Source organism: Carassius auratus, chromosome 7, assembly GCF_003368295.1.
Source record: "Carassius auratus strain Wakin chromosome 7, ASM336829v1, whole genome shotgun sequence".
Lineage (NCBI taxonomy): Eukaryota > Metazoa > Chordata > Actinopteri > Cypriniformes > Cyprinidae > Carassius > Carassius auratus.
In genome coordinates, this window is record NC_039249.1 from 6617475 (window position 1) to 6643146 (window position 25672).

The 25672-nt window shown below is 35.0% G+C and overlaps 3 protein-coding genes across 5 annotated transcripts in view; 2 read left to right on the forward strand and 1 right to left on the reverse strand.

Annotated features, from left to right (window-relative positions):
• Positions 1 to 10607, forward strand: part of cemip (cell migration inducing hyaluronidase 1) — a 113297-nt gene extending 102690 nt beyond the window's left edge. For all 3 annotated transcript variants that reach the window (XM_026266910.1, XM_026266912.1, XM_026266911.1), the window contains 8 exons: positions 944 to 1159; positions 1416 to 1627; positions 3110 to 3295; positions 4810 to 5014; positions 5578 to 5667; positions 5893 to 6050; positions 7363 to 7463; positions 9330 to 10607. In XM_026266910.1, coding sequence (XP_026122695.1) covers positions 944 to 1159; positions 1416 to 1627; positions 3110 to 3295; positions 4810 to 5014; positions 5578 to 5667; positions 5893 to 6050; positions 7363 to 7463; positions 9330 to 9457 — 1296 coding nt within the window. In that variant the 3' untranslated portion in view covers positions 9458 to 10607. The remainder of the gene's footprint in view (positions 1 to 943; positions 1160 to 1415; positions 1628 to 3109; positions 3296 to 4809; positions 5015 to 5577; positions 5668 to 5892; positions 6051 to 7362; positions 7464 to 9329) is intronic.
• Positions 10608 to 13295: 2688 nt separating this feature from the next.
• On the reverse strand, positions 13296 to 16103 carry mesd (mesoderm development LRP chaperone). Its single transcript, XM_026266913.1, has 3 exons — positions 15924 to 16103; positions 14947 to 15179; positions 13296 to 13853 (listed from the first exon to the last, which is right to left on the reverse strand). The coding sequence occupies exons 1-3, from the start codon at positions 16074 to 16076 to the stop codon at positions 13619 to 13621; spliced, it is 621 nt and encodes a 206-aa protein (XP_026122698.1). The 5' UTR covers positions 16077 to 16103; the 3' UTR covers positions 13296 to 13618.
• Positions 16104 to 18314: 2211 nt separating this feature from the next.
• Positions 18315 to 21747, forward strand: tlnrd1 (talin rod domain containing 1). Its single transcript, XM_026266914.1, has one exon. It carries the CDS (start codon positions 19778 to 19780, stop codon positions 20840 to 20842), a length of 1065 nt encoding a protein of 354 aa, XP_026122699.1. The 5' UTR covers positions 18315 to 19777; the 3' UTR covers positions 20843 to 21747.
• The last annotated feature ends 3925 nt before the right edge of the window (positions 21748 to 25672 follow it).

Genomic DNA, 25672 nt, shown 5'->3' on the forward strand with positions numbered 1-25672 from the left:
GCTCCTTCTGACCCTGTGACAAAATGTATGTCAGTGCTATTTGTGCTGCTTAATAAGAGTGGATGGGGTCACTGTCTCTGAGCTATTCCAGGAGCTCTGATTGATTTTGGGCAGGATGTCAAAGAGGATTATAGCATTTTAGAGCGTCTCCTCGCTGACTTTCCTCTGGTTATAATCATCTCTCTCCCACCCTCCTGTCACTTCCAATTGTCAGATATGAGGCTTCATTGGCTGCAAAGTCTAGAGCAGAAATCTGATTAGGATTGTGTGGCAGTACATAATGTGCGACAGACAGTAGAGATATTGTGAGAATTGTTTGTGATGATAAAGTTGCTCAAGTTTATATACTTGCTATAAGTAGACAGCATTGCTTTATGATATTTCCTTATGAAAATAAAAACAAAGAGACATTGAATACATGCATCTCAAACAAGTCAAGACATAAAATAAATAATATAAATGTAAAAGATTTGGTTCATGGTTGCTGAGCAGCACTGCCACAGAGATATAGAATTGAACCAATAGCCAAAAATACACTGTATGGGTCAAAATGACAGATTTTTATTTTATGCCAAAAATCATTAGGATATTAAGTAAAGATCATGTTCCATGAAGATATTTTGTAAATTTACTACCATAAATATATCAAAACTTAATTTTTGATTAGGAATATGCATTGCTGAGAACTTAATTTGGTCAACTTTAAAGGCGATTTTCTCAATATTTCAAATGGTAATAAGATTTTCAAATAGTTGTATCTCGGCCAAATATTGTCCTAACCTATGGAACCAATGGAAAGCTTATTTATTCAGCTTTCATATGATGTATAGATCTCAATTTGGAAAAATTGACCCTTATGACCCTTATGGTTTTGTAGTCCAGTTAATATAAATAATCATGTAAAATGTTCTCAATTAATTAAATCAATTAATCGTGGCTGTAGATCACCTCACGCGTGTTCTTTGGTGAACCGGGTCCCTGGTTCAACAAGATGGAGATGGACGGCGACAAGACAACTGTTTTCCACGACATCGATGGATCTGTGAGCGAATACCCAGGTGCTTTCCTGGTCAAAGAGGACAACTGGCTCCTGAGACACCCCGACTGCATTGACATCCCCGACTGGAGAGCTGCCATCTGTAGCGGGCACTATGCCCAGGTGAGTCCCACCCGCACCCTCCTGTTACTCCCAAAACATTCCCATGTTTGGTGTCAGTGCATCTACAGCAGCACCTTGTTCAGTACATTCCAAGAACCCGTGTTTACTGTCTCCGACAAAGCCAGACACCTTGTTAGTCTTCTTTGAAATTTGTTTTCAGAGAGAAAGGCGATCATTCTGTCAAAGCCGTCAAACACTTAAATACCATGCAAAATATCTGCCCCCCCCCCCCCCCCCCCCCCCCACACACCTCCAGATTTACGTCCAGACCCGAAACCCAGCCAACCTGAACATGAAGATGGTGAAGGATGAGTATCCAGACAAGCCTCTGGAGCTGGTTGGTGCTCTGGGAAAGAGGAACCACTACCAGCAGTTCCAGCCTGTGGTCATGCTGAGTAAAGGATACACCATGCACTGGGACCAAGCGGCTCCTGCCGAGGTCACCATCTGGCTCATCAACTTCAACAGGTCAGCGACTGCGTGCTGCAGTGAGCACGTGTTTTTGTAGGCCAGCCCAGAAGTTCACATTACCCCTGGATAAATTCCCCATTAGGATTTTCTCATTGGCTTTTTGATTACTGCATGTTCTTACAGGTTTTGGTTCATCATGAAATTAAAAAAAAAAAAAAATTTAAGCCTGAATACTTAAAAACCTTAAATACTGATTTTTTATTGTTTTAGTACTGTTGCAATAGTAGTTTATTTCTTTATTGATGTATTTAAATAATAAAATAAAAATATTTGTTGGAGTAATAATTATATTATTAAAATGTAATTTATTTTATAATACTAGAGTGTTTTTGCAATAGTGATATTTCTTTATTTTTTATTTTTTTCAAAATGCATAATTTAAATAATAAAATATACATATTATTTTTATAATAATAATAATTAGCAGTAGTAGTAGTAGTAGTAGTAATAGTAGTATTGTATAGTCATACTGAATATGAAAAAAGGTTGTCCTTCTATTTTGTCCTTTTTGTTCTTCTCTAACAGCCCTCTATGGATAGATAGCTGTAAGGAATTTGGGGGCGGGGCATTCTGTTTGTCCAACCAATGGCTGATAGGGAGTGTTTAGAACACCAGCCAATACTTTGTGTCATCTGAATTATACATATGAGGCCTTCGGGTGTAAATGCAGCTAAATAAACCTATAGCTGTGTCGTTAATTTTAATCAAACCACAATATTAACAGCAAATCATGGAAATGACTCACTGCCCTTGGCTGAATAACTTAAATAACTGTAATGAGCTCACAAGGATCAAATGTTAACACTAATTTAGGCCAAACAAAAAAAAAAAAAAGTTGTACAGCTGTATTTAATTAAAAATCAGCTCTTCAGTAAAACGCCAACATAATCACTATTAATGTATCATATTATGACAGTAATTCATGTATATCATTCTGAATGTGATAGTGTCATTATTAGTTTCATCTCTGAATGTTTACTTGAATATTTTTAGCACTGTTTACTTCATTTGTCTCTTAGCATCTTCATTTGTATCTGACTTGCTTGTAATTAGTTTCTTTGTACTTTAATTACAGACTATTTATCTTGAATAATTGCATGAAGCAATTTTTACTTAATTAAGAAACAGTTAAGAGCTGCATGCTGTTGTTTTTCATGCCACGTCTTTGTTGATATGTATATTAATATTTTACTTTTTAAACAAAGGATAATCCAGTGCTTCATGAAAAGAGCCCAACATAAAGCATTACACATAATGCACAGTTTTATGTCAATCCCAGAATAAAATAGCAACATTCATAACAAAGATTATCAATTATATTTAATCTAATGCACAACATCTTGCTTTCTAATTTATCCAGATCGTCTGAACCAGGACTATTGTGCCCCCTAGTGATTGATGCTAGCACTAAGACAAAAGTCTGTCAGTCTCCAGTTAGCGTGCTTTACTCTTACAGCAGTGCTGATGCTTCTTTTCCAGAAATGACTGGATAAACATGGGCATCTGCTACCCTAAAGGCACTGAATTCACAATAATCTCCGACATCCACAACCGCCTCACCAAAGAGACGAGGAAGACCGGGGTGTTCATGAGGACCACTCAGAGAGAAAAGATGGGCCACTCTCACCATACGAGAGGATATTACTACTGGGAGGAGGACACTGGGTAAGAGCAGATGTGTCTCTGCATGGACAGATAACAGCTGGCTTCATATAGTCCCGGTGTGACCCTATCTGTCTGCAGCTGCTACTGTGGTGCTAGTGAATGTAGAAAGATATCACACCAAATAGAAATGGCCTGTTTTATTGATAAGAAAAGTTGAGAGAAGACAGGAACTGATGCAGAGAGAAGTGTGTGAACAGCATCAGGAAAAGTCGACCCAGAGTCAGTGTTGGTGCATGGCCAGGTGCAATACTAATTATTAAAATCAATGTACAAATAATCAATTTAGTTAAAACGGTTTAAACTCCTGCTTACTCCTGTAATTATATTATCTTTTTTTTTTTTTTTTTTAAATATAATTCCATTTCTATTAATATATATATATTATTAATATTTATTTTATTTTTTTTAACATAATGTCTTTTTGTCAGAATCACATGTCCATGCTGAATAAAAGAGAATTCTTAAAATAAATAAAAAACTTGTTTGAACTTTTGAGTCATGGTTACCACAAAAATATTTTCCTATCAAGTGACTCAATAACATTGTAAAATATATTAAAATAGAAAGCAGTTATTTAATAATATTTCACAATATTTATATATATATATATATATATATATATATATATATATATATATATATATATATATATATATATATATATATATATATATATATATATATATATATATATATATATTTGTGTGTGTGTTGTGATTAGTAGCTTTTGTAATTTTTTGCAAATCTCTTGTGCACACACACACACAAAAAAACTGAAATCAAATATACAATCATTCAATAATAAAATCAACTTCATGGTTATAATATTATATTTACTTTTATGTGTTTTAATATGTGTATTGCTCATGGGTGATATTTTGCTTGTTGAACTTTGGTGATAACTTTATTTGACCATATAAAAGTGTGAATGATTTTGCTGTTGCCAAATGTCCCATCTGGCGAAAGAAAAAAAAAAGAAAAATTAATAACACATTAATAAAAAGGTATTTCTCCATCTTTTACTAATAAATGGTTGCATGTGTGGAAACTAATAAAGTTTTTAAATAAAAGCGCAGAGAACTGGAAAAATCCATGTTAGATTTAATAAATATGTTTATAGCATTAAAGGAAATGGACGGTAAATATATTCAATTAAACAAATTTTTTTTTTGTTTAGTTTTTTTAATGGAAAGTCATACTGAGCAAAGTAACAGTTATTATAAGACATCTGTATTTTGATGGAGAATGAAAAAAATAGCTGTTCTTGATTTAGCTATGTCAGTCTCCCTTTGCTAATGAAACATAATTAAATTGTAGGGATGAGGAATATCACTCGATTGGAACTGCTGTGAAATTACCCAGGAGGCTGGATGCTAAACGCTGCAGTTTTGTCAATTATAAGTTTTGATGTGGTTTTAAAAGTGTCACAGCTCCCAAACCCCCGCTGTCGCTGTCGTCCGTGTGCTGATCTCTGTTTCTCTCTCTCTGATGTCTGTCTGCCGTCTTCCCCGCAGGCTGCTCTTCCTTAAAATCAAAGCGCACAATGAGAAGGAAGACTTTGCGTTCTGCTCGGTGAAGGGTTGTGAAAGAGTGAAGATCAAAGCGGTGATTCCCCCCGGCAGCGGCCCCAGTGACTGCATGGCTGAAGCCTACCCCAGATACAGCGAGATGCCCGTCGTAGATGTGCCTATGCCCAAAAAACTGCCTCGCTCCAAACTGGTGAGGAGACACTTTTGGCTTTACAGAGCATCTGTGTTTGAAGTCTAGCATGATGCTGCGGGTCGGATGTGGGTCGTTCCTGCTGGATTCCTGCAACTTGCCTTAAGAACTGAAGATGATGTATAAAGAAACATAATAGCAGTGCTTTTGTTAGTCTTGCAGGTGTTTGATTGTCTCCTGGCAAGATAAATGATAATATGCAGCGTTAGCATTTGTTCGACAGGATAGTTATTGTATTTTGCACACCTGTTACTGGAAATGAAAGCTAATGCTTATTCAGCCAAGGGGAGAAAGCATATTAGTCTGTCACACTTATATATCTTTAACTGCATCTCCCTGTGTTCCTGCATGCATGTTCATACAATGTTACTTCACTGATTGGCACAGTTGGAGTTTCCTCACAATTTCAAGTGCCTTTAGTCTAACCACAGTAACACTTCATGTTTATTGTACGTATGTACGTTGTTCAGGTATTATTCAAGTTGTAAGTGCAAACATCTAGTAAGTATATATTATGAAATGTCATATTATTGTAATCTCAAATGTTCTTGTTTCCTTTACAGCCTCACACACCGGAGCACTTCCTTGAAGTCAGACTGGAGTCATATAACACGCGCTTCTTCCACATCAAAGAGGACTTCGCCTATACTGAGGTACGAACTCATTAATAATGAGTTTTACAAAGAACCGAGGGAAATCAGTTTTTATTCACTAGTTAGCATGCCTAAGCCTTAAGGTGGCTTGATGATGTTTAGCTGGTTTAATTTAGATCTAGCATATCCCCCACTCTGACTTTTGTATTATATTATATTATTTTATATTATATTATATTTGTAAGATACTGAAAATAAATGAAAATAAATGTACTGTTTCTGTAGGTGAATGGAAAGAAGATCTACCAATCAGAGGATGGCATTCATCTGACTGTAATCGACGGTCACAGTGGTAAAATCCTGGAGTCTAAAGGCTTCAGGAACTCAATCCTGATGGGAATTCCGGCTCAGCTAGAGAACTACATCACAAACCTCAAAGACGAGTAAGACAATGCAAAATACATGCATGAATAGTTTACATCTATGCAAAATCAATTGCACATGCAATGAAATGTTCAAATATACATTAGGCCACGACTTCCCCAGACAGAACTGTTAATGACAACTGCGAACAATTTTCTCTCTTTTTTTTTTTTTATATATATTTTCTATGCTATATTTAATTCTACAGAATAGATCTTTTTTATATTTTATTCTTATATTTTATTGCTTCATTTATTTCATTCTTTCATACCTTTATTTATGTATATTTTAATCTGTGTTGTATTCTTTAATAATTGCACTGTCCATGGAGCGGACCTGTCTCACATTTCACTGCTGGTTATATATACTCAGCGCCATCAAAATAAAAGTCCCGCCTCGAACTCATGCAGAAAAACGTATCGGCCGATATTTGCAAAATTACAAATATCGGCCCATATATCGGCCTTGGCAATATATCGGTCAACCACTATTCTTGAGGAGCAAATCAGCATATTAGAATGATTTCTGAAGATTCATGTGATTTTAAATAGTAATATTAGGTTTTGTTTTTTTCAGCCTTAGTGAGCACCCCAAATGTTTGAGCTGTAAGATTAATAAGAATAAAATACATGTATGAATCTTCAGTTTACGTGTCGTACAGAATGAAATGCACATGCTATGAAATGTTTTACTTTTTAAAATGTACTATTCTGTGGCACTGAAACCATTGTTTCTTCTGTTAATTAAACCAAAGCAACGTTTTTAACAGGTCAAAATTTGTCTTTTTTTGTTTCAGCTTTTAAAGAAGCATTTTTTTTTGATTTACAGCACCTCATTATCAGCTAAGCGTGAAGCCATCTGAGATGTTTCACCTCCTGTAGTGCTTCGATGTAGAGAATTATGTGTTGAATTCGAGTGGATCACACAGGCTTTGTGCGACACGCGGCGCTTTCCAAATTGGTCTGTGCTGAGAAGTGGGGCATGCAGATATTTGATCCGTTCTGCACGGTTAAGTTGGGTAGCGCCGCTCTGACACTGCTGGAGTGTTTGGATTCTCACATAAAAGCAGCAAATGGGAGATAATCACACAGTCATATAAGGAGAAACAAATTGCATGTTAACATATGCTTCAGTGGCCTTGAAATTTAGCTTGGGCGGCCACTGAAAACAGCCAAATAAACTTAAAGTTTTATGAAGATAAAGTACAGCAAAGTGAAGCTTGATTTCGGGGGGTTGAAACCACCACTTTAGATGATCTCTATATGATTTTCATAAGTCTTTCTCTATTTTTAACTGCTGTGCCTGATAGAAATGTTTTTTCTGCACTTGCAGGTCAGTGGTTTTGATCACCTCTAAAGGGAAGCTGGTCACCAGAGGACCATGGACCAAAATTCTTGATACCCTTGGAGCAGATCAGACGGTGAAGTTGAAAGGTAATGAGGTTCACTCATTATAATTCAAGTTTGTGATAGACATCTGACATTATCAGTACCTAATGGAATTTACATGATTTATAGGTTTGAAACAAATGAGCATAATCACTAGTAAACACACGTGACCAAGCAAAATAGACCCTAATGTCAAGTATGTAATGTATTTTGGTCTACCATACAAAAGTTTAGGGTCAGAAAGATTTTTGTTTTAAAAGAGATGAATACTTTTATTCATCAGGACTAAATAAAATTGATCAAAAGTGACAGTAAGGACATTTATTATGTTACAAACTATTTTTTTTTTTTTTTCAAAGGTAAAAATTCAGCTTTGCATCACTGGAATAAATTACAGTTTAAAATATATTCAAATATACAATATGTCTTTAAACTTTGCATAATATTTCATATTCCTTTAGTTTTTACTGCATTTTTTATCAAATAAATGCAGCTTTGGTGAGCATAAGAGGCATAATAGACAAAAACATATAGTTCTAAACTATAGAGTTCATCCCAATGGTATTTGGGATACTTTATGATAAATTACCACAAAAAGGACAAGTGAAACCCCAAGACAATGAAAGAAACAGAGTCGAATTGTGAGAAGAGAAATGGTTTTCTGGGCTGGACACACAAACACACACACACACACACACACACACACACACACATACATACCAGAGCAGCAGGGTCCTTCCTCTCGACCCTCCCTTCACATATTATATTTATCATGTTGAATTGTCATTTCAGCAGGCAAAGCCTCTTAAGTTTACATTCCAAGTGCTTCCCACCGGATCATTCCGTGAACAACACCAAATGTTTCACAGACCACCGACGCATCACGAGTCTGTACTGAAACCAAAGGAATAAAAATGAAAACACTCCAACACAAGATTTTATGATACTGATCAACTTTATATCTTCCTGTTATTTCATGGCCTAAATAAATATTACCAACAAATATTGATTTGAGATCTGAGATTATTATATGAATACAAAGTGTTGAATGATATGGGAGGCACGAAACTAGCACAGCTTCACTACCATTTAAAATAAAATTAAAGAAGAAAATAGTAAAGAGTTCTGAGAGAAAATTAGCGCAAAATATAAACACTATCTGATATTCAGAGTTCTGCTTTTGCATCTTACAATTTTGCTTTTATTTATAGTAATTTTTTTTTCCCCACAGAGTTCTGAGTTTACATCTCACAATTATTTTTATTTTCGCCAAAGAATAAAAAAGGTCATTGTTACTCCTTGTCTCACAATTATGATTTTGTATCTCTCACAATTTTTAGGGAAAAAAATGAATCGTAACATTAACTCAAAATTGCGAAAAACGAGTCTGAATTGTGAGATGAAAAAGTTGCAATTATTATAATTTTTTTTTTTATTTTATCCTGTGGCAGAAACAAGCTTCCATAGACTCTGAAGACTGGAGTAATGATGCTGAAAGTTCTGCGTTGATCACAGGAATAAATTACATTTGAAAATATATTCAAATAAAAAAATCATTATTTAAAAATGTAATAATATTTCACATTATTACTGTTTATTATTACAAATAAATGAAGCCTTGGTGAGCAGCAGAGACTTCTTTCAAAAATATTTAAAAAATCTTACTATACCCAGACTTTTTTGTAGTGTATGTAGTAAATCTGTTGCCAGGGATGCCGGTCATACAGATTAGCCTTGTTATAAAAAAAAAAAAAAAAAAAAACGTGTAACCAAAGAATATCATGATTGACCAATCAGATGCTGTTAAATAAGCACCATAACATCAAAGCCTGTATAATTTTTGCCAATTGTTGATGCACAGTAAATTGGCCTGAGGTCATTAAAATCTTTTTGTGGCGTTTTTGCTTCCAGAAAAATTTGCCTTTGTGGGCTTCAAAGGCTCCTTCCGGCCAGACTGGGTGAGGATGAGTGTTGATGAAGAGCGGGCCAAACTCCACCAAGTGCTGCCCATCCCTGTGATTAAGATGATGAAGCTATGAAGACGAGCGACACACACCGCAGGACTTCTCAGACTCGCTGTAGCAGCACTGCCGGACGAGCCCAGCTACAGGACTACTGAACATAAAGCACCAATCACAGCCCAGCATGTGTTTATGTTACCTAGCAACCCCTCCCAGCGGATCCCATTGTATGTGACAACGTGGACGTTGTGATTTTTGGATCGTGTCGTCAGTTGATTGTACTTGATTTTCAACAGGAGAAAAACAAGAAACTAAAAACTAAAAACAACAACATTTCTTGTTTTTGTCCCTCTCGGTGATGTTTGCCTTCATGATTCAACATGTTTTATTTTTTTCTAAATATGTAGAAAAAAAGGTTTCAGATTGTAAATGTTGTGAGGTTTCCTCATTTTAATTGTCACGCACAAGAGTTGGTTTCGTTTGTGTTGAATGAGAGAGCCAGCAAAAAATAAAAAATAAACACAACCGGCCTTAAAGGAACCAGTCACCCAAAAATGAACATTTAACTCATTTATTTACACCATGTCATTAGATGTAACAACAAACAAGATTTTTTTTTTTTTTACATTTTCCAAGCATAAATTCTGAAAGTACCATACAAGTTCAAGACACTTGAAAAAATATGGACATAATTCTTTACATTTTTCGGTGAACCGTTCCTTTAAATCGAATAGTCAAGAATGGATTTGAATCTGAGCATTAGTAGATGTCAGTCTATCATAAAATGATAAAATCTGTGATGAATTGGCTTTTCGTCCATTTGGCAAGAAGTACGACATTGTCCCTTTGCCGAAATAGCTGGTCTTTTTTCGGAGATTGTAATTTGTTAGTGTTTTTGTATGTTTTGTGTGTTTCTAAAAAAAAAATCACAAAAATCCTGATTGATAACAGAGATATATTTTATACTTATTTATTGTACAGGCACTATTACACAAATCAAGAAGGGATGTCTTAAGGGACTTTTAAGTTGTAATGTATTCCTGTCCTATCTGTAAAAACTAAAACTAAAATTTTCAGTTTAGTGTATAATTCAAATATACATGATATTAACTTTAAGTTGTATATGGATGTGATGTAAATGTGAATGATTTCCAAGTAATACAAATGTATTACTTTAGATAAGAAAAAAATATAAAGACTTTTGTACAGAAATAAATCTTTTTTCCTCATTTTTGGAGTGATACTGTTTATGTATATATATATATAAAACACATTTTTGGTGAATGTTCCATTTCTATAGTTGTGTTCAATTATAGGGGCCTCATTTATAAAGCGTGTTTATGAATCACCCATGTGCATATTTGAGAGATGATCAGAAGTTTTTTTATGTGCAACATTTATAAATGAGGCCTGCCACTGAATAAAAAAAAAATTAAAACAAGGAAATTGCAATTTTTTTATAGCACGATTCTGACATTTTTCTCAGAATTGTGAATTCAAATAAATCAAAAAAAACAAAAAAAACTGTGAGAAATAATCTCGCAATCGCAGATTATAAAGTCAGAATTGTGAGAAAATAGTATTTTTCCCCTTTATAATTTGCAACTGCATGTTTATATCTCACAATTCTGAGAAAAGAAAATATAAAAGAAAAAGAAATAAAGATTATTTATAAATAAAGAAAATATCTGAAACTGCATCATAAACTGGCAATTGATAGAAAAAGTCAGAATTGCGAGACAAACTTTCAGTTTCAAGTTCATATCTCACAATTCTGACTTTTTCTGACAATTCCTTACTTTTTCAGAATTGTGATATGTAAACTTGCAATTGCGAGAGAACAAAGTGAATTATATAATAAAAAGTCGCCAATTATGTTATAAAAGCATTTTTATTCAACGTCGGAAACAGGCTTCCATAGATTTCTATCAAAGCAAAGGCATTTCAAACATCACAACAGTGATGCTGGAATGTGTCGTTCCTTTAGCAAACACTGTAAAAGAAGCTGATGTTGATTGATGGTATGTGTCTACTGTGTGTTGATGTTGTGGTGGGGGACCATGAGGAGTTTCTTCAGCAGATGGTTTGGGAATATGACCATGGAGGCCATACCGGACTAGGGTGGATCCTACATTCTGGACATAAGTTCACTAAAGATCTGGACATGTTTGCACAGTAAAGCACCCTGAAGCGCTCGAAGGTCACTTTTGAAGTGTTATTTCAGACGTGGGAAACTGAACTGGCATTCTTGAATGTCATCATGAGTTGCTGGCTATGTTTTCTGGAGTGTCAAATCTTCTTGTTTGACCTAATTTAATGCAGAGCATCAATCGTGTCAAGAGCAATTACGAATGTGGTCAATGTGGCCGCCTTGCTTTCTCACATGACAAATAGATGACACTCATTTAAAACCATCAGGCTCTTGTCAAATGTTACTGGGAATGAGGTTTCTTCTGGAAGAAGAAGACAGAATAGCTAAAGCTCTTTATACATTCAAGTTCTTATTCAGTAAATGTACTTAGAAATAAAAATGTTTGTTTGTAAAGAAACATTTACTATTGAAACTACGCAATGGATTTTCCATTAGTGCTCTCTATTCGTTTGCCATTATCATCAGAGTTCTGGAAGGATTTGACAAATGTGTCAATGATGATGATGAACAACAAACGCCTGCAAGAATGGATGAATGTTTAATGGATGATCGCAAACAAAAATAATTTTTTATTTCAATTAGATCCCATTTATCATTCAGTAAAGTGCTGAAAAGCTCACATATTTCCACGAGTTGTACTTACGTTTTCTCTGATATCATGGCATATGGGGCTTCAGAAGAGAAAGGATGATCGATTACTCTATTAGCACCTAATGTTGCTCTCTTTCAAACTGGGGCAATGACTCTGCCGCTTCTGAACTCATTTTCTTTGCCAGAAGCTGTTGGACTGATTCCAGATCAGTTCATTTCTGCCACATCCTCCAAATGCATTTCAGCATCTGTCAACAAGCGGTTATGTAAACCTTCAGATAAATCAGACATTCTCTATCACTGCTGAGCACAGACTGCTTGTGTACTAGTTTGTTGCATAAAAATACAAATAAAATGTCAAAGGAAATGAAAGAAAATTATGCAGCTGGGGAAAAAAATGTCTATTAAGGGGTGTTGGGAACAAAAGTCAAACAGCATTGTTTTAGGCTTTAAAAGAACAGTCTGCCTAATAATTACATTTGCTGAAAATGTTCTCACCCTCAGGCCATTAAAGATTAAATGAGTTTGTTTCTTCATCAAAACAGTAAAACTATGATAAATAGTACATTAGAAAATTTGCTCACCAATGTTTACTCTGTAGTGAATGGGTGCCGTCAGAATAAGAGTCCAAACAGCTCATAAAAACATCATAATAATCCACAAGCAATCCACACATCTCCATTCCATCAATTAACATCTTGTGAAGACAAAACCTTTTTTATTTTTTATTTTTTTTAACATTTAAGATTGCTTTCTCCTGTTAAAAAGTAGACTAATCTGAATTGAGAGAGTAATATGCACAGATTAAGCAATGATTACAAGCAAAACGGTCCAAAATCATTCTCAACAAATATGTGTGTGGATTTTGATGTGCAGGAACAACAGAGGACTGACTTTTTCACTTGAGAATGCAACATTATTGACTCATATGTTGGCCAGAAGCAACTTAAAGTTTTAGAAGGCTTTAAAGTTTAAATACCTTAATGAAGGATTTGTTTCTTGCAAACACGCAGCTTTTCGCTTCACGAGACTGTGGATTACTGATATGTCATTTTTCAGCTTTGTGGTCTGTGATTCTGACAGCACCCATTCACTTGCAGAGGTTGAGCAGTGTTCCATCCATTGTTGAGTAGTGTTCAATTTCTCAAAAATTGTTCAGATGAAGAAACAAACTCAATTTTTCAGCATATTTTTATTTTTGGGTGAACCATTTCTTTAAGTGCTACACTTTTCTGCATTTGAAAATTTGACCATGAACACGATTTGACACCAGTTGCAAATAATTATAATGTACATATAATGTAATTATAAAAGTGATTTATTCTTTGATTCAGACTGTGAAAATATAAGGCAGTTTACAGTAAAACAAATCAAAGAAACATAAACAAATATTGCTGATTTGACTCATCAACCTGTGTGTCGAAGTACCTAGTAACACCTGTTAGAGATACACTCCCTCGGTCCCATTAAGATGCTGTGCTTTTGGGGCTCACGTATCAAAGCTCCTGCTTGCTTTTATTTGCTCGGTTGGCTGCTTTCTTGTCTCCTTTCTTCTTGGTCTTGTTTTGCTCGTTCCCCTTGGCATCTTTCTTGGCGGCTTTCCCAGGGTACACCTGCCCTTCTACGGTCACATCCTCACAGCGGTCCTGAGCGATCAGGAAGTCTTTAATCTCCCAGGCGAAGCTCCCGTCACGCAGCATGAAGATGACACGGTTGGATCCCACCACAAATCTGATGAGAAAGATACAAACTGATTAGATTGACTGGTGACAGAGCACCAAAGAGCATTTCAAGAGACAGAGAAGGAGAGCTTCAAAATGGAGGTTGTGTGGCACACAGAAGCTCTGATTCAAATTTACTTCTTAATGATTCATTGTTAAATACATCATTTGTTTCTAGCATCACAACATTCTATGGGCTCCAAAAAAAGAAACTCCTAAAACACTTTCACTTTTTCCCCTTGAACCATTAAGAATGTAATTTTTACCACATCTCACAATCTATGTTGGATATTAAATTCAATAAATCAAAACATATATATACACTAGTATATATGTATATATATATATTTGTAATAAATTGACTGAGTTCTTTGTCCTTCTAAGGAAATTTGCTTAGCTATTTATATATACAAAACACACAAATATTTTTTTTACTTTTTGCATCAATTTTCAAAATTACAGCTTTATTGAAAATAATGCAGAAAATGTTTTCATAAAATAAAATAAAACAGTTAAAATATTATGTTCTCAAGTAATATATACATTAATTTATATATTTTTTTAATTTAATAATTTAACATTTCATATTAAACATGCCCTTCAATGACGGTTGTCTGCTTTGGTAAAAAATTATGCTAACTTCTGAGAGTAGGCCAAAAAAAAAGCATATTATATTAGTTTTATTCAGATTTTGATTCAGATTTTTTATTAGCACATTTTCTGTTTTCATTTAAATTTTAGTTAAAGTTTTTGTAATTTTGTATGTGTTTTTGTCATTTTTTGTAAAAAAAAATGTGTGCGTGTCTATATGATTTTTAGACATTTTTATTTAGTAATTAAAGTTACACGAAAAAACACTGCCTTGGCAACTAGATTAAATAAAGTGTATATATATTTAAATGCTGTAGCCACTTTGATGAGAGAGAAAAGATTTGAAACTGTTTTGGAAAACTTTTGGTCCAGCTGTCAATGAACAAGCTCTATCTGAAGTTCTGTGATGATCTGGATCTACACGTCACACAGATGTGAGCATATAATCTAAACGCTTTGACTGTGTAGTTTGACATCCTTATCAAACATCTGCATAGAAATGCGGCTGTTACCTCTGAACATCAAAGTTGGCATTGAAGAGGCTTCCCTGCCACAGGCTGGTGACCTCCTCCGTCTCCTTCTCTGTGGGGTTTCCTGACACAGTAGCAAACACCATCAGGGTCCTTCCCTTCTTAGACATCTTCAGGAGATCCTCTGGTTTGGACGCGTCTATTTTAGAGAAGTCGATGGGTGGAGGAGACCGCTTGTGCTCGGGTAAGTCGCCCTCCTCGATGTCATCATCTTTCTGTAATAAATAAATAGATGTCAATCACTGACGAAAGAAAATGTATTTTCAAGATGCAATGCAAAAACCTATAATATTAAACATTTTCAAACCTTTAAATGACTGTGACACTATCTGGTTAATTTCTGTGAACCGTGTTCATTCAGAGGCAACCTTTGGCTCAAGGAGTGTCCTCATAAAATATGTCAATCTCATAAACTAAAGATATCCACCAATCACATCGCGATTCATACCAACATAAGTACCTGACTGTCTCATCCATCCTTCTATCTATCTATCTATCTATCTATCTATCTATATATATATATATATATATATATATATATATATATACCGTATGCAATATTCATGCGAATTAAGTGTAAAACAATGTAATAAAATAAGATATTTGACATAGTGAACAACTTTTTTTAATAATGTGTACATAAACAACTAAAAAACAGTTGCTAGTGTGAAATACACTTCATGTTATCATAGTAAGAACCGTTTTCGTCAAAATACAACTTATGACAGTTACTGTTACCACAAATAAACCGTAAAGTTCATATTAACATCCAGACGCATCAAAAAATGAACTATATAAAAAAAATTATTCTGCAAACTCATTTGAACGAGATCCCAAATTCGTTTATTATGGTTTTGCAGTAGCCACGATGGTATTTCGGCGGTTACCATGGTAGTTTATAGTCAGAGGCACATGACTGAATGATTGCGGCAGTGTGTTGTTCGTTAGTTCGTTCATACCTCCCACTCCTCCAGCAGTCTGGCCATATCCGCATCATTATAATCCCTTATGTCTTTCTTCTTCTTTGGTTTAGTGTCTGCACAATGAACCGATATGAATAATATGAGAAAAAACAATACTGATACAGTCCTGCAGCTGACGGGAGACGCCATCTTTAAACCTGGAGCTCGCTGATTGGTTAAAATCTTTACGCTAGTCATGGGTTTAAGCAAAGGGCGTGTCTACGTGATCACGTGTCTTACGGTTCAGAGTTTTTTTATTATTATTAATTTTTTTTATTTTTTTACATGTATTTGGTGATAAAGGAATATAACAAAATTACAGTCTATTAAATAAATACTTTACAATAATAAACACAAATATTAATAATATGGATATGATGCATTAAATGCAAAACACGTTCCGGCTACTCTCTGATGCAATGCATGCTTGTGATTGTTTCATACCTTTCCTTCTCCCTCCTCGAAAACTTTCTTTGCATTATCCTGAGTACAAGAACGTATAAAACAAGAAGAAACAAAATATAGAGTGTGTGGTAAATAATGAGTGTGCATGGTAAATAATGAGAAAAGATTACAAAATATAAACATCACATCTGAAAACGTTTTGGTTTTAGTTTTGGATCTCTGAAATAGTTTTAATGCATATCCAGAGGTCAGTATAATTATTAGATTACACGTAGGCTATATAATTAAATAATAGCATTCACAACATAACTCTATTTTTGAAAGTTGTTTTAAATTATCTACAATTAATTTACATTTAAAAAGTAAGCTATAAAGACTTAAAGTTTGTATAAAATGAGTGTTAATTTTTATTTAGGTTTTTTTATTGTATTTTTTTTTTTTCTGTTTTAGTTATGTATGGTTAGTAAATATTCAGTACTTACAATAGTGCATGCATTATAGCTAAACTCTCTTGATACCAAATAAAATGCAAAAATATATATATATATATATATATATATATAATATGTTTTTTTGTTTTTGTTTTTTTCAGCTCTGCACAAGCTGGTTCTCTACAGTGCTTGTTCATGGGACGCATATGAGGTGTGAGGCTCATTCAACAGAATCGGAATGGTTTCCTCTCAGGACACCCCACCCAATGGCACAGTGCCCTGTGCAGCTGTACAACTGACATGCAGTATTCACAGCCTCAGCCCCCAGTTAACATCTAACACACTACATACACATGCTTTGTGTAATTCAGTAGCTTTATTCTGCTGGAATTTAATAAGGAACCAGACCAAATAAAGTACATCAGGGATCTGCATTGAATATGAAGAAGATCTGTTGCTTGAAACTGATGGAGAAGAGCAATGCATCATTGTAGAATGTAATGTTAAGGGTAAATGATACGTTTAAGGTTTTTATTTTAAATCTTATTCTTCATAGTATATTTGTAAGTCCTAATAATGCAATATTTAGATTGTCATCATATATGACCCTTTAAGTTGCTGAAAGCCCTTCCCATGTCCAAGGAGGAGGGTTTTCAGTGCAGCAGCCCCACCTGGTTGATTCTGATTGGCTCCTTCGCTCTACCAAAATCTCTTGTTGTCTAATGAAAAGTACTCTACTGCATTTACGTCATAGTATTTGCAGCGGTGAATCCGATTCCCCTCCCAAGATGAGTCAGCTGTTTTGAGGCCAGTTTGATTTTTTTATCAACGCGGTAGGGTGATTTTTTTTTTGAACTATTATTTCCATTGGCGTTTTAAATACCCCTTGCCACAAGTTTGTATACTTACATTATTTGCATTAATTAATTAAACATAAATAAAAGTGTTTTTTTTCTGCTTGAATTTATCCATTTTATTTACTAATTTATTCATACAATTGTCTATTTAATATTCATTCATATTTAAGTATTATTTTGATGAAACATTGGTTAGTTTAAATAATAGATACTAATCGATAAATAACTGAACAAACGACACAATGGAGCAATAGATTTTCATTTTCTCACAAATGAACCCTTTTATTCACAATTTATTTAGATTATTTTACTAATATATTTAATCATTCAATTGCAATGATCAAATCTTATATAATTCTTCTCCTCACACACACACACACACACACACACACACACACACACACACACACACATATATATATATATATATATATATATATATATATATATATATATATATATATATATATATATATATATATCATTGTAAATATAATGATATACACTCCAAACAGCACAAAATGGGTCCAAAAAAAAAAAAAGTTGAGAAGACCGTTTAAGAATACAAAATATATATATATATATATATATATATATATATATATATATATATATATATATATATATATATATATATATATATATATATATATATATATATATAATTATGCTACCGGCGTTCCCGCTAAACTAAACAATAATTCGCTCTATGCCGCTCTGAATGTGAACATTGTGAAAGTAGTAAATACCCACACGCGAGAGTACCTGTTGGATTAACAGGGAAGCGCAAATCTGGGGCGAAACACCAGAAACAAGAAATAACGAAACAAACGAAAAGGGGGAACACAAGGAACTTCTATGGAATTTCTCGTTGGGTGTAACTTTTGCCCTCCGACCGGTAGTTGAGTCTCACATCGGGGCCTCGGGAAACGATGACTGGGTGAGGAATGAACGCGACTTCTCGCACTACTGACGTTACCTCAGAAAAATAAGCGTAACGTTTGAGCTGCTGGCGACTTAAAATGAGGGATTTCGTCTCGCTGACCAGGAATAATGGTTGTGGATGGTATGAAAGTGCCAGAGTTTGAGGGAAGCTAACAAGCTATTCAGCCACACCCTCCCGCCGCTTCCTGATACGCAAGATGTAGCGGGAGACTACAACCGACGCGCGAGAGTCTCAGTAGCGAACGGAGTTCGTTATCATCGCGGAAACCGCGTTAAAACTTTCAGCCGAGCGTTTAAAGAATGGCAAGCAAAAGCGAAACTATCTGCCACTGGACAACCGATGCTTTCCTCCTGGAGAGGGCGTATGGACAATAGATATGCATAAGGAACTGAGTTTGCCCACAGAACTTGGATTGTGTATGAAAAAGAAACGGCTGAAAGTCGTTGGGGAACGTTTTATGAATTTCCGAGGTGTCCTGGGATGATGGTGCAGTGGCGGCGGGGCGCCTGCGCGTCTCCCGCTTCGGTCGCGGGTCAGCAAGACGGTCAATATATCAGCAGCAGCATCCCATTGCAGCAGGACATGTATTTAAATGCATGTAATGTGCATGACACGAAGAAAACCTGAAATGACAAATTCCACACAGCAAAAGTAGCGATTCTGGAAGTCAACCTGCACTTTGCCTTCGCTTGGGCATCTTCTTGTACACGGCACTGCAGAAGCCTTTTGTAGAAAAGAGTGTTTTTGGTTTCTCTGCATTGTTGGAGCGACATTGACAACCTGTGAAACTGATCAGACTGTAGCCTACCTTGTCGGGATAGTTGTGAATTCTGTTCTATGCTCGTTTTTCTCATAATGCACACCTAAAATCAGATTATTTAATCATAGGGCAATACATTTGAAGGGATATTTCATTACAGATCTCATCAGCCCTTTTGCCCGTGTTGTATTTTTGAAAAAATAAATCCAAATATTTTTCTAAAGTACTTCCCTTATTGGTGCATTGAGTGAAGTTTCATGTAATTTTGAGTTTTCAAAGCTGAGTGGACTATTTCTGAAGGACGTTATTGGCCAGTTCCACTCTCCCTGAGAAGGTGCGGGAATCTTTTTATTTTTATTTTTTTTACTGAAGAAAATGACATAACTCACATGTTCACACAAGAGAACATATGTTGTGATCTTTATTTTGAACATTAGCGCGACCACACTACTATGGCTAGTAGTGGCTCGGGAAAATCAGATAGTGAGGTTTCTACCAACATCCTTAGCGGAAGCTTGCAACAAAGGAAAAGACTTTCATCCATCTGTGACGCATGCAAGAGCAAAATGCAGCTGGTGGCAGACCTGCTCCTGCTGTCCAGCGAGACCAGGCCGGTGGTGAACACCGACGGCATGCCTGTAGCAGAGACGTTCGAGAAATGCCGCGACACGGTGATCGCACGAACCAAGGAGCTGTCGATCATCGTTCATGATATCCAGAGCCAGCTCAACATGGGGAAGTTCGTGGAGGTCGGGGACCGACTGGTCGAGATGGGGGACCTAGTGGTCTCGCTGACGGAGTATTCGGCGCACGCCGCTTACCTGGCAGCCGTGGAGATCCCGGGTTCCCAGGCTGCCATTTCCGGCCTGGTGGACCGCTACAAAGTCACCCGATGCAGACACGAAGTGGAGCAAACGTGCAACATTCTCCGCCTGACGGCTCTGGCTGACCTGACTCCGCAGCTCCTTCTGGAAGTCTCGCAGAACATCCTGAAGAACCTCACCACGCTTACGGATGCCTCCTCTCTGGCCAGTGATAAATCCAAGGACAAGTTCGCAAAGGAGCAGTTCAAAGCCAGCGTCAAGTGCATGAGCACGAGCGCCACAGCACTTTTAGCATGCATGCGTGAGCTAAAGGCCTGCCCGAGCGACCTGACCCGCAACCGCTGTGTCCTCTTCAGTGGGCCGCTCGTGCAGGCCGTGCACGCCCTGGTGGGTTTCGCCACCGAAACGCAGTTCCTCGGCAAAGCCGCAACCATCCCCCCCGAAGGAAAAGGGGTGCAGACAGCCGTTCTGGGTGGCGCCATGAGCGTGGTTTCGGCCTGCGTTCTTCTGACCCAGGGCCTCAGGGATATTTCCCAGCATCCCGAGAACAGCTCCCAGATGCCCATCTATAGGGAGCGGCTGCGAAACTCTGCATGCGCCGTCTCAGACGGATGCACACTCCTGTCTCAGGCACTAAGGGAACGATCCTCACCTAGAACTTTACCGCCAGTTAACTCTCATTCTGTGAATTAAAACTCCTCCCCGGCACGTTATTTTGAAGTACCAAAGAATCCAATCAGGTTTAACCCCACATACACTCTTAAAAATAAAGTTTCCGTAAGGCTGATGATACACGTCTGATGATAAACTTTTTGAGCAATGTTGCTGTCAACGGGCAACCAGGAGAGACACAGGACCAACGACTGATCTAAAATATCCAGATAATATGTTACCTATTCTCAATGAGAGAGTGCCCAAGCAACATTGCTCAAAAAAAAGTTGCCCTGTGTATCATCAGCCTAAAGGGTTTTCACAGCGACTCCATTGAAGAATCATTTTGGGTTCCAAAAAAGAACCTTACAGAGAACAGTTCTTAAAAGAACCATTATCCAAAGAACCTTTTCTGCATTTGAAAGGTTCCGTGCATGTTAAAGATTCTTTGTGGAACCGTCAAATTTATTTTTAAGAGTAAATGTAGTAATTACCATTTTTTTATTGACATTTCATGGCAGTTGGCTTCACTCAAGCTCACATTTGTAGGTTTTTCTCAAACTAGATGTGATTGGGGAAGAAGTAGCTTTTACTAAAACTGACAACTTTTGCAAATATCTGTGTCGGTTGAGAATATAATATGGCCAAAAGGGGCCGTTACAACAGAAGCCTTAAATGAAACTGAAAGTCTTTACCTCAGTGTTTGGCTGAATGGATGTCATTGAGACTTGTAGAAATCATCAGCATAATAATGTTCGTATTCCATGTGTGAATTTGTAATGAGTAAAAGCTGCTGTGAGTGTGTGCCATAGGTTTTACACTATTTACCAGACTTACAATTATATTTTAATGTGCTGTGTTTTTTCCCTTTGCCCACGCCTCATTTTTTTTATCATGCATGTACTGGAGTATTTATTTCAAGTAATTAAAAATGTTGTGTCTTATGCGACATCTCAGTCAAAAGATTAAAATAATTTTTAAAAAGTAAAGTTTTCAGTGGATGAGCGAAATGTTAAAATATGTGCTGGGAGCAAATTAATCTTCAGATTTATCAAAAATGATGCATCCTAGCATTAGAAATGAGAGGAAATCTGAAATGTTTATTTAGTTGTTTTTGTGAAAAGTAACTCTAGTAATTTTGTCAGAGTTTTTCTTTCACTAAACAGGTGGTTAAACCTAATAATCCTGATGCCTTTGAAGGGCTTTTTTATGCAGAAGCTTCTTTGACTATAGTTCCTGGTGTGTTCAATTTGTTATCATAGTCCTTGATAAGCTTCCTGCTACCTTCATCTGTGTGTTTGAAGTCTGGAATGTTTATCTCTGCTGCCGCACATCCTTAGTGTAGCAGTTTATCCCACACATTTCCTGTACAGAAAACCATTGATTAGTCCATTAATGTAAGACACACTTTCATTTTAAGTGTTTTGTCAGTATTAGAGTACTTTATCTCAGGTATAAGTAAATACAACAATCTACAGTACAGACCAAAAGTTTGGAAAAATTACTATTTTTAATGTTTTTGAAAGAAGTTTCTTCTGCTCATGAAGCCTGCATTTATTTGATTAAAAAATACAGAAAAAACAGTAATATTGTAAAATGTTATTACAACTTAAAATAATAGTTTTATATTTGAATATACTTAAAAAAAAATATTCCTGTGATGCAAAGCTAAATTTCCAGCATCTTTACTCCAGCATTCAGTGTCACATGTAACATCCAGTCTATCACATGATCATTTAGAAATCATTCTAATATTCTGATTTATTATGAGTGTTGGAAAAAGTTCTGCTGTCTAATATATTTGATGAATAAAAGGTTAAAAAGAACTGCATTTATAAAAAAAAAAAAAAAAAAAAAAAACAATTCTAATAATATTCTAATAATATATTTTCTTTACTATCACTTTTTATCAATTTAACACATCCTTGCTGAATAAAAGTATTGATTTTATGAAAAAAAAGAAAGAAAAAAAATTACTGACCCCAAATTACTGACCAGTAGTGTATACTGTTATTACAAAATATTTATATTTTAAAAACATTCATTCATTTTATTCATCAAAGTATCCTAAAAAAGTATCACATGTTCGGAAAAAATATTAAACAGCAGAACTATTTCCAACTTTGATAATGAATCATCATATTAGAATGATTTCTAAAGGAACATGTGATAATGATCCTAAAAATTCAGCTTTGCATCACAGAAATAAATGATAATTTAAAGTATAATACATTTTAAAACAATTATTTTGAATTGTAATATTATTTCACAATATTATTATTTTTTTCTGTATTTTTGATCAAATAAATACAGGCTTGATGAGCAGAAGAAACTTCTTTCAAAAACATAAAAAATAGTAATGCTTCCAAACTTTTGGTCTGTACTGTAGATTAAGATGAATTGCACTAAACGTGTCAAGAATATGCCATGTCATATTATACACAAAAATCTAAAGAAAAATTGTCTTATATTGTTCATATGCCTATTTACTGTTAATTTTAAACTGTTAAACAGTCACACTAAAAAAAAAGGAAAAAAATATATACTTTTAAGTTGCAAATTATTTATTTATTTATTATTGCTAAATTAAATTAATTGCAACCATTTACCCTAAAGAATATAATAAATATAATTAATCTTTTTTTATGCATGCACATTTTCATCCAAAATTCTGATTACTATGTAATTCAAAACAAAATTGCATTTTAGTGTAAATTATCAATTTATTACATATGTAGTATTAATACCCTACAAAAAAAAAAAAAAAAAAAATCTTAAAGAACTTTTCTTATATTTTCTTTTTTTCAACAATTGTGCACATTTCATCCAAATTCTTATTACTGTAATTCAAAACAAAATCATGGGTAACACTTTACAATAAGGTGTCACTTGTTAACGTTAATGTATTAACTAACATGAACAAACAATGAACAATACATTTATTACACTATTTAGTAATCTAGTTTAAATTTAGTAAAAAAAAAAAAAAAACAATACAGTAAATTCATTGTCCATGTTAGTTCACAGTGCTTTAACTAATGTTAACAAACAAGGCTTGTGAATTTAATTATGCATTAGTAAATGCTAAAATTAACATTAAATAGAAGAATAGTTCATTCTTAGTTAACTAATGTTAACTAATGAACCTTAGAGTGAAATGTTGTCAAATCATTACTTGCACAGTAAATAATATACTTTTGTAAATCAAAATGTAAGTTATATAGGCTTTATAGTACTTCAAAAATGTTTATTATATATATAGTACTTATAGTAAAATTGAATTAATAAAAAAAAATAGTAAAATACTCTTTATTATCTTATAATATTTTAAACTTAACCCAGATTTGGGTTAAGAGAATTGCAGGCTTTTGTGCTTAATTGTGAAATAAAAAAGTCATTAAAATATTTATATAATATATACAAAATGCAATATATATTTCTTTTGATTTCTGTGGTGACATGTGACCGTCACATGTTTTTGTAATACTAATCCTGCTAATTTGGCAGTGTACTTCACTCTAGTAACTACCAAACCCCCTGACCCTTCCTGTCATGCTCTTTTCATGCTGAAAAACATACAAACTGTTTCTGCACAACAGGAAGCCAAATGACCTCTTCTATCAGGAGACGCTTCCTTCACAGCACAAAATGTCGGAGAAATAATTTCAGCCCAGGTTTCGCCCATTTCCTGCAAAAAGGAGAGAAGTGCAAGCTCTTCCCTGTCCTAATATGCAAGCGGCTGTGAGGGTCTGTCTTCTCCCCCAGTATCCAGTGTCCTGTTTCAGATTCATTATTATCAGTGTAAACACCTCACCCTCAAAAGCAGGCAGACATATGGCTGATGTGGGAGAAAGAGACATAAGGAATGTTAACATATGAAATGAAATTTGACTGACATGTTTAGGGGGGAAAGCAAAGTTTGATCAATCGTTCAATTGTTTTCTTTAGCTCTCCAAAAGACCAGGTGTAAATAAATCTGTGGCAAACTAATATAAACTCACACCTTGCCAGCTGTGGATTTTGGTCTGATATTTAGTGTGCTGTGGATTTGTTCTGGTGACATTAACACATTGTTACTCTTTGGAGACCTAATGAGATGCATGTGCTGAGAGCAGAATGACGCTGAGCTCATAATTTATGGAAAAACCTTATCAAATGGCAGACACTGGCATCTAGTTAACATTCTGCCTCTGGGCTATAGCACCGTGTGAGGGGAATTTATAGTCAATACACTTTATTTTGTTGACATTTCGCACTACACTCCAAAATACATACACACACAAGCGTTTGTTTTTGTGAAATGTGGGGAAATCACATAGGGGTAATGGTTTTTATACTGTACAAACTGTATATTCTATCGCCCTTCACCAACCCTACACCTAACCCTCACAGGAAACTTTGTGCACTTTTACTTCCTCAAAAAAACTCATTCTGTACGGTTTATAAGCATTTTGAAAAATGGGGACATGGGTTATGTCCTCATAAGTCACCCTCTCCTTGTAATACCTGTGTCATACCCATGACATTATACACAGTTGTGTCCTGATATGTCACAAAAACAAGAGCACACACACACACACACATATACACGTATATAATTCTAGTTTATAAATTACCAGTAAAGACACAATAATAATAATAATTGTATTGTTGTGCTATATAATATTATATATTATTAATGTTTAAACTTTGACTTTTCCAGCTGTGGAAATTCCCTGATATTTCCAGGGCCTTTACATTTTATGTTTAAAATCTACATTTAAATATTTAATTTCATATAAAAATTGTTTAACATGTTTATGCGCATGGAAATTTTATATGCAATTCAAATACATCCATTTTAAATTTAGGCTTAACTATTTGTCCATTTCC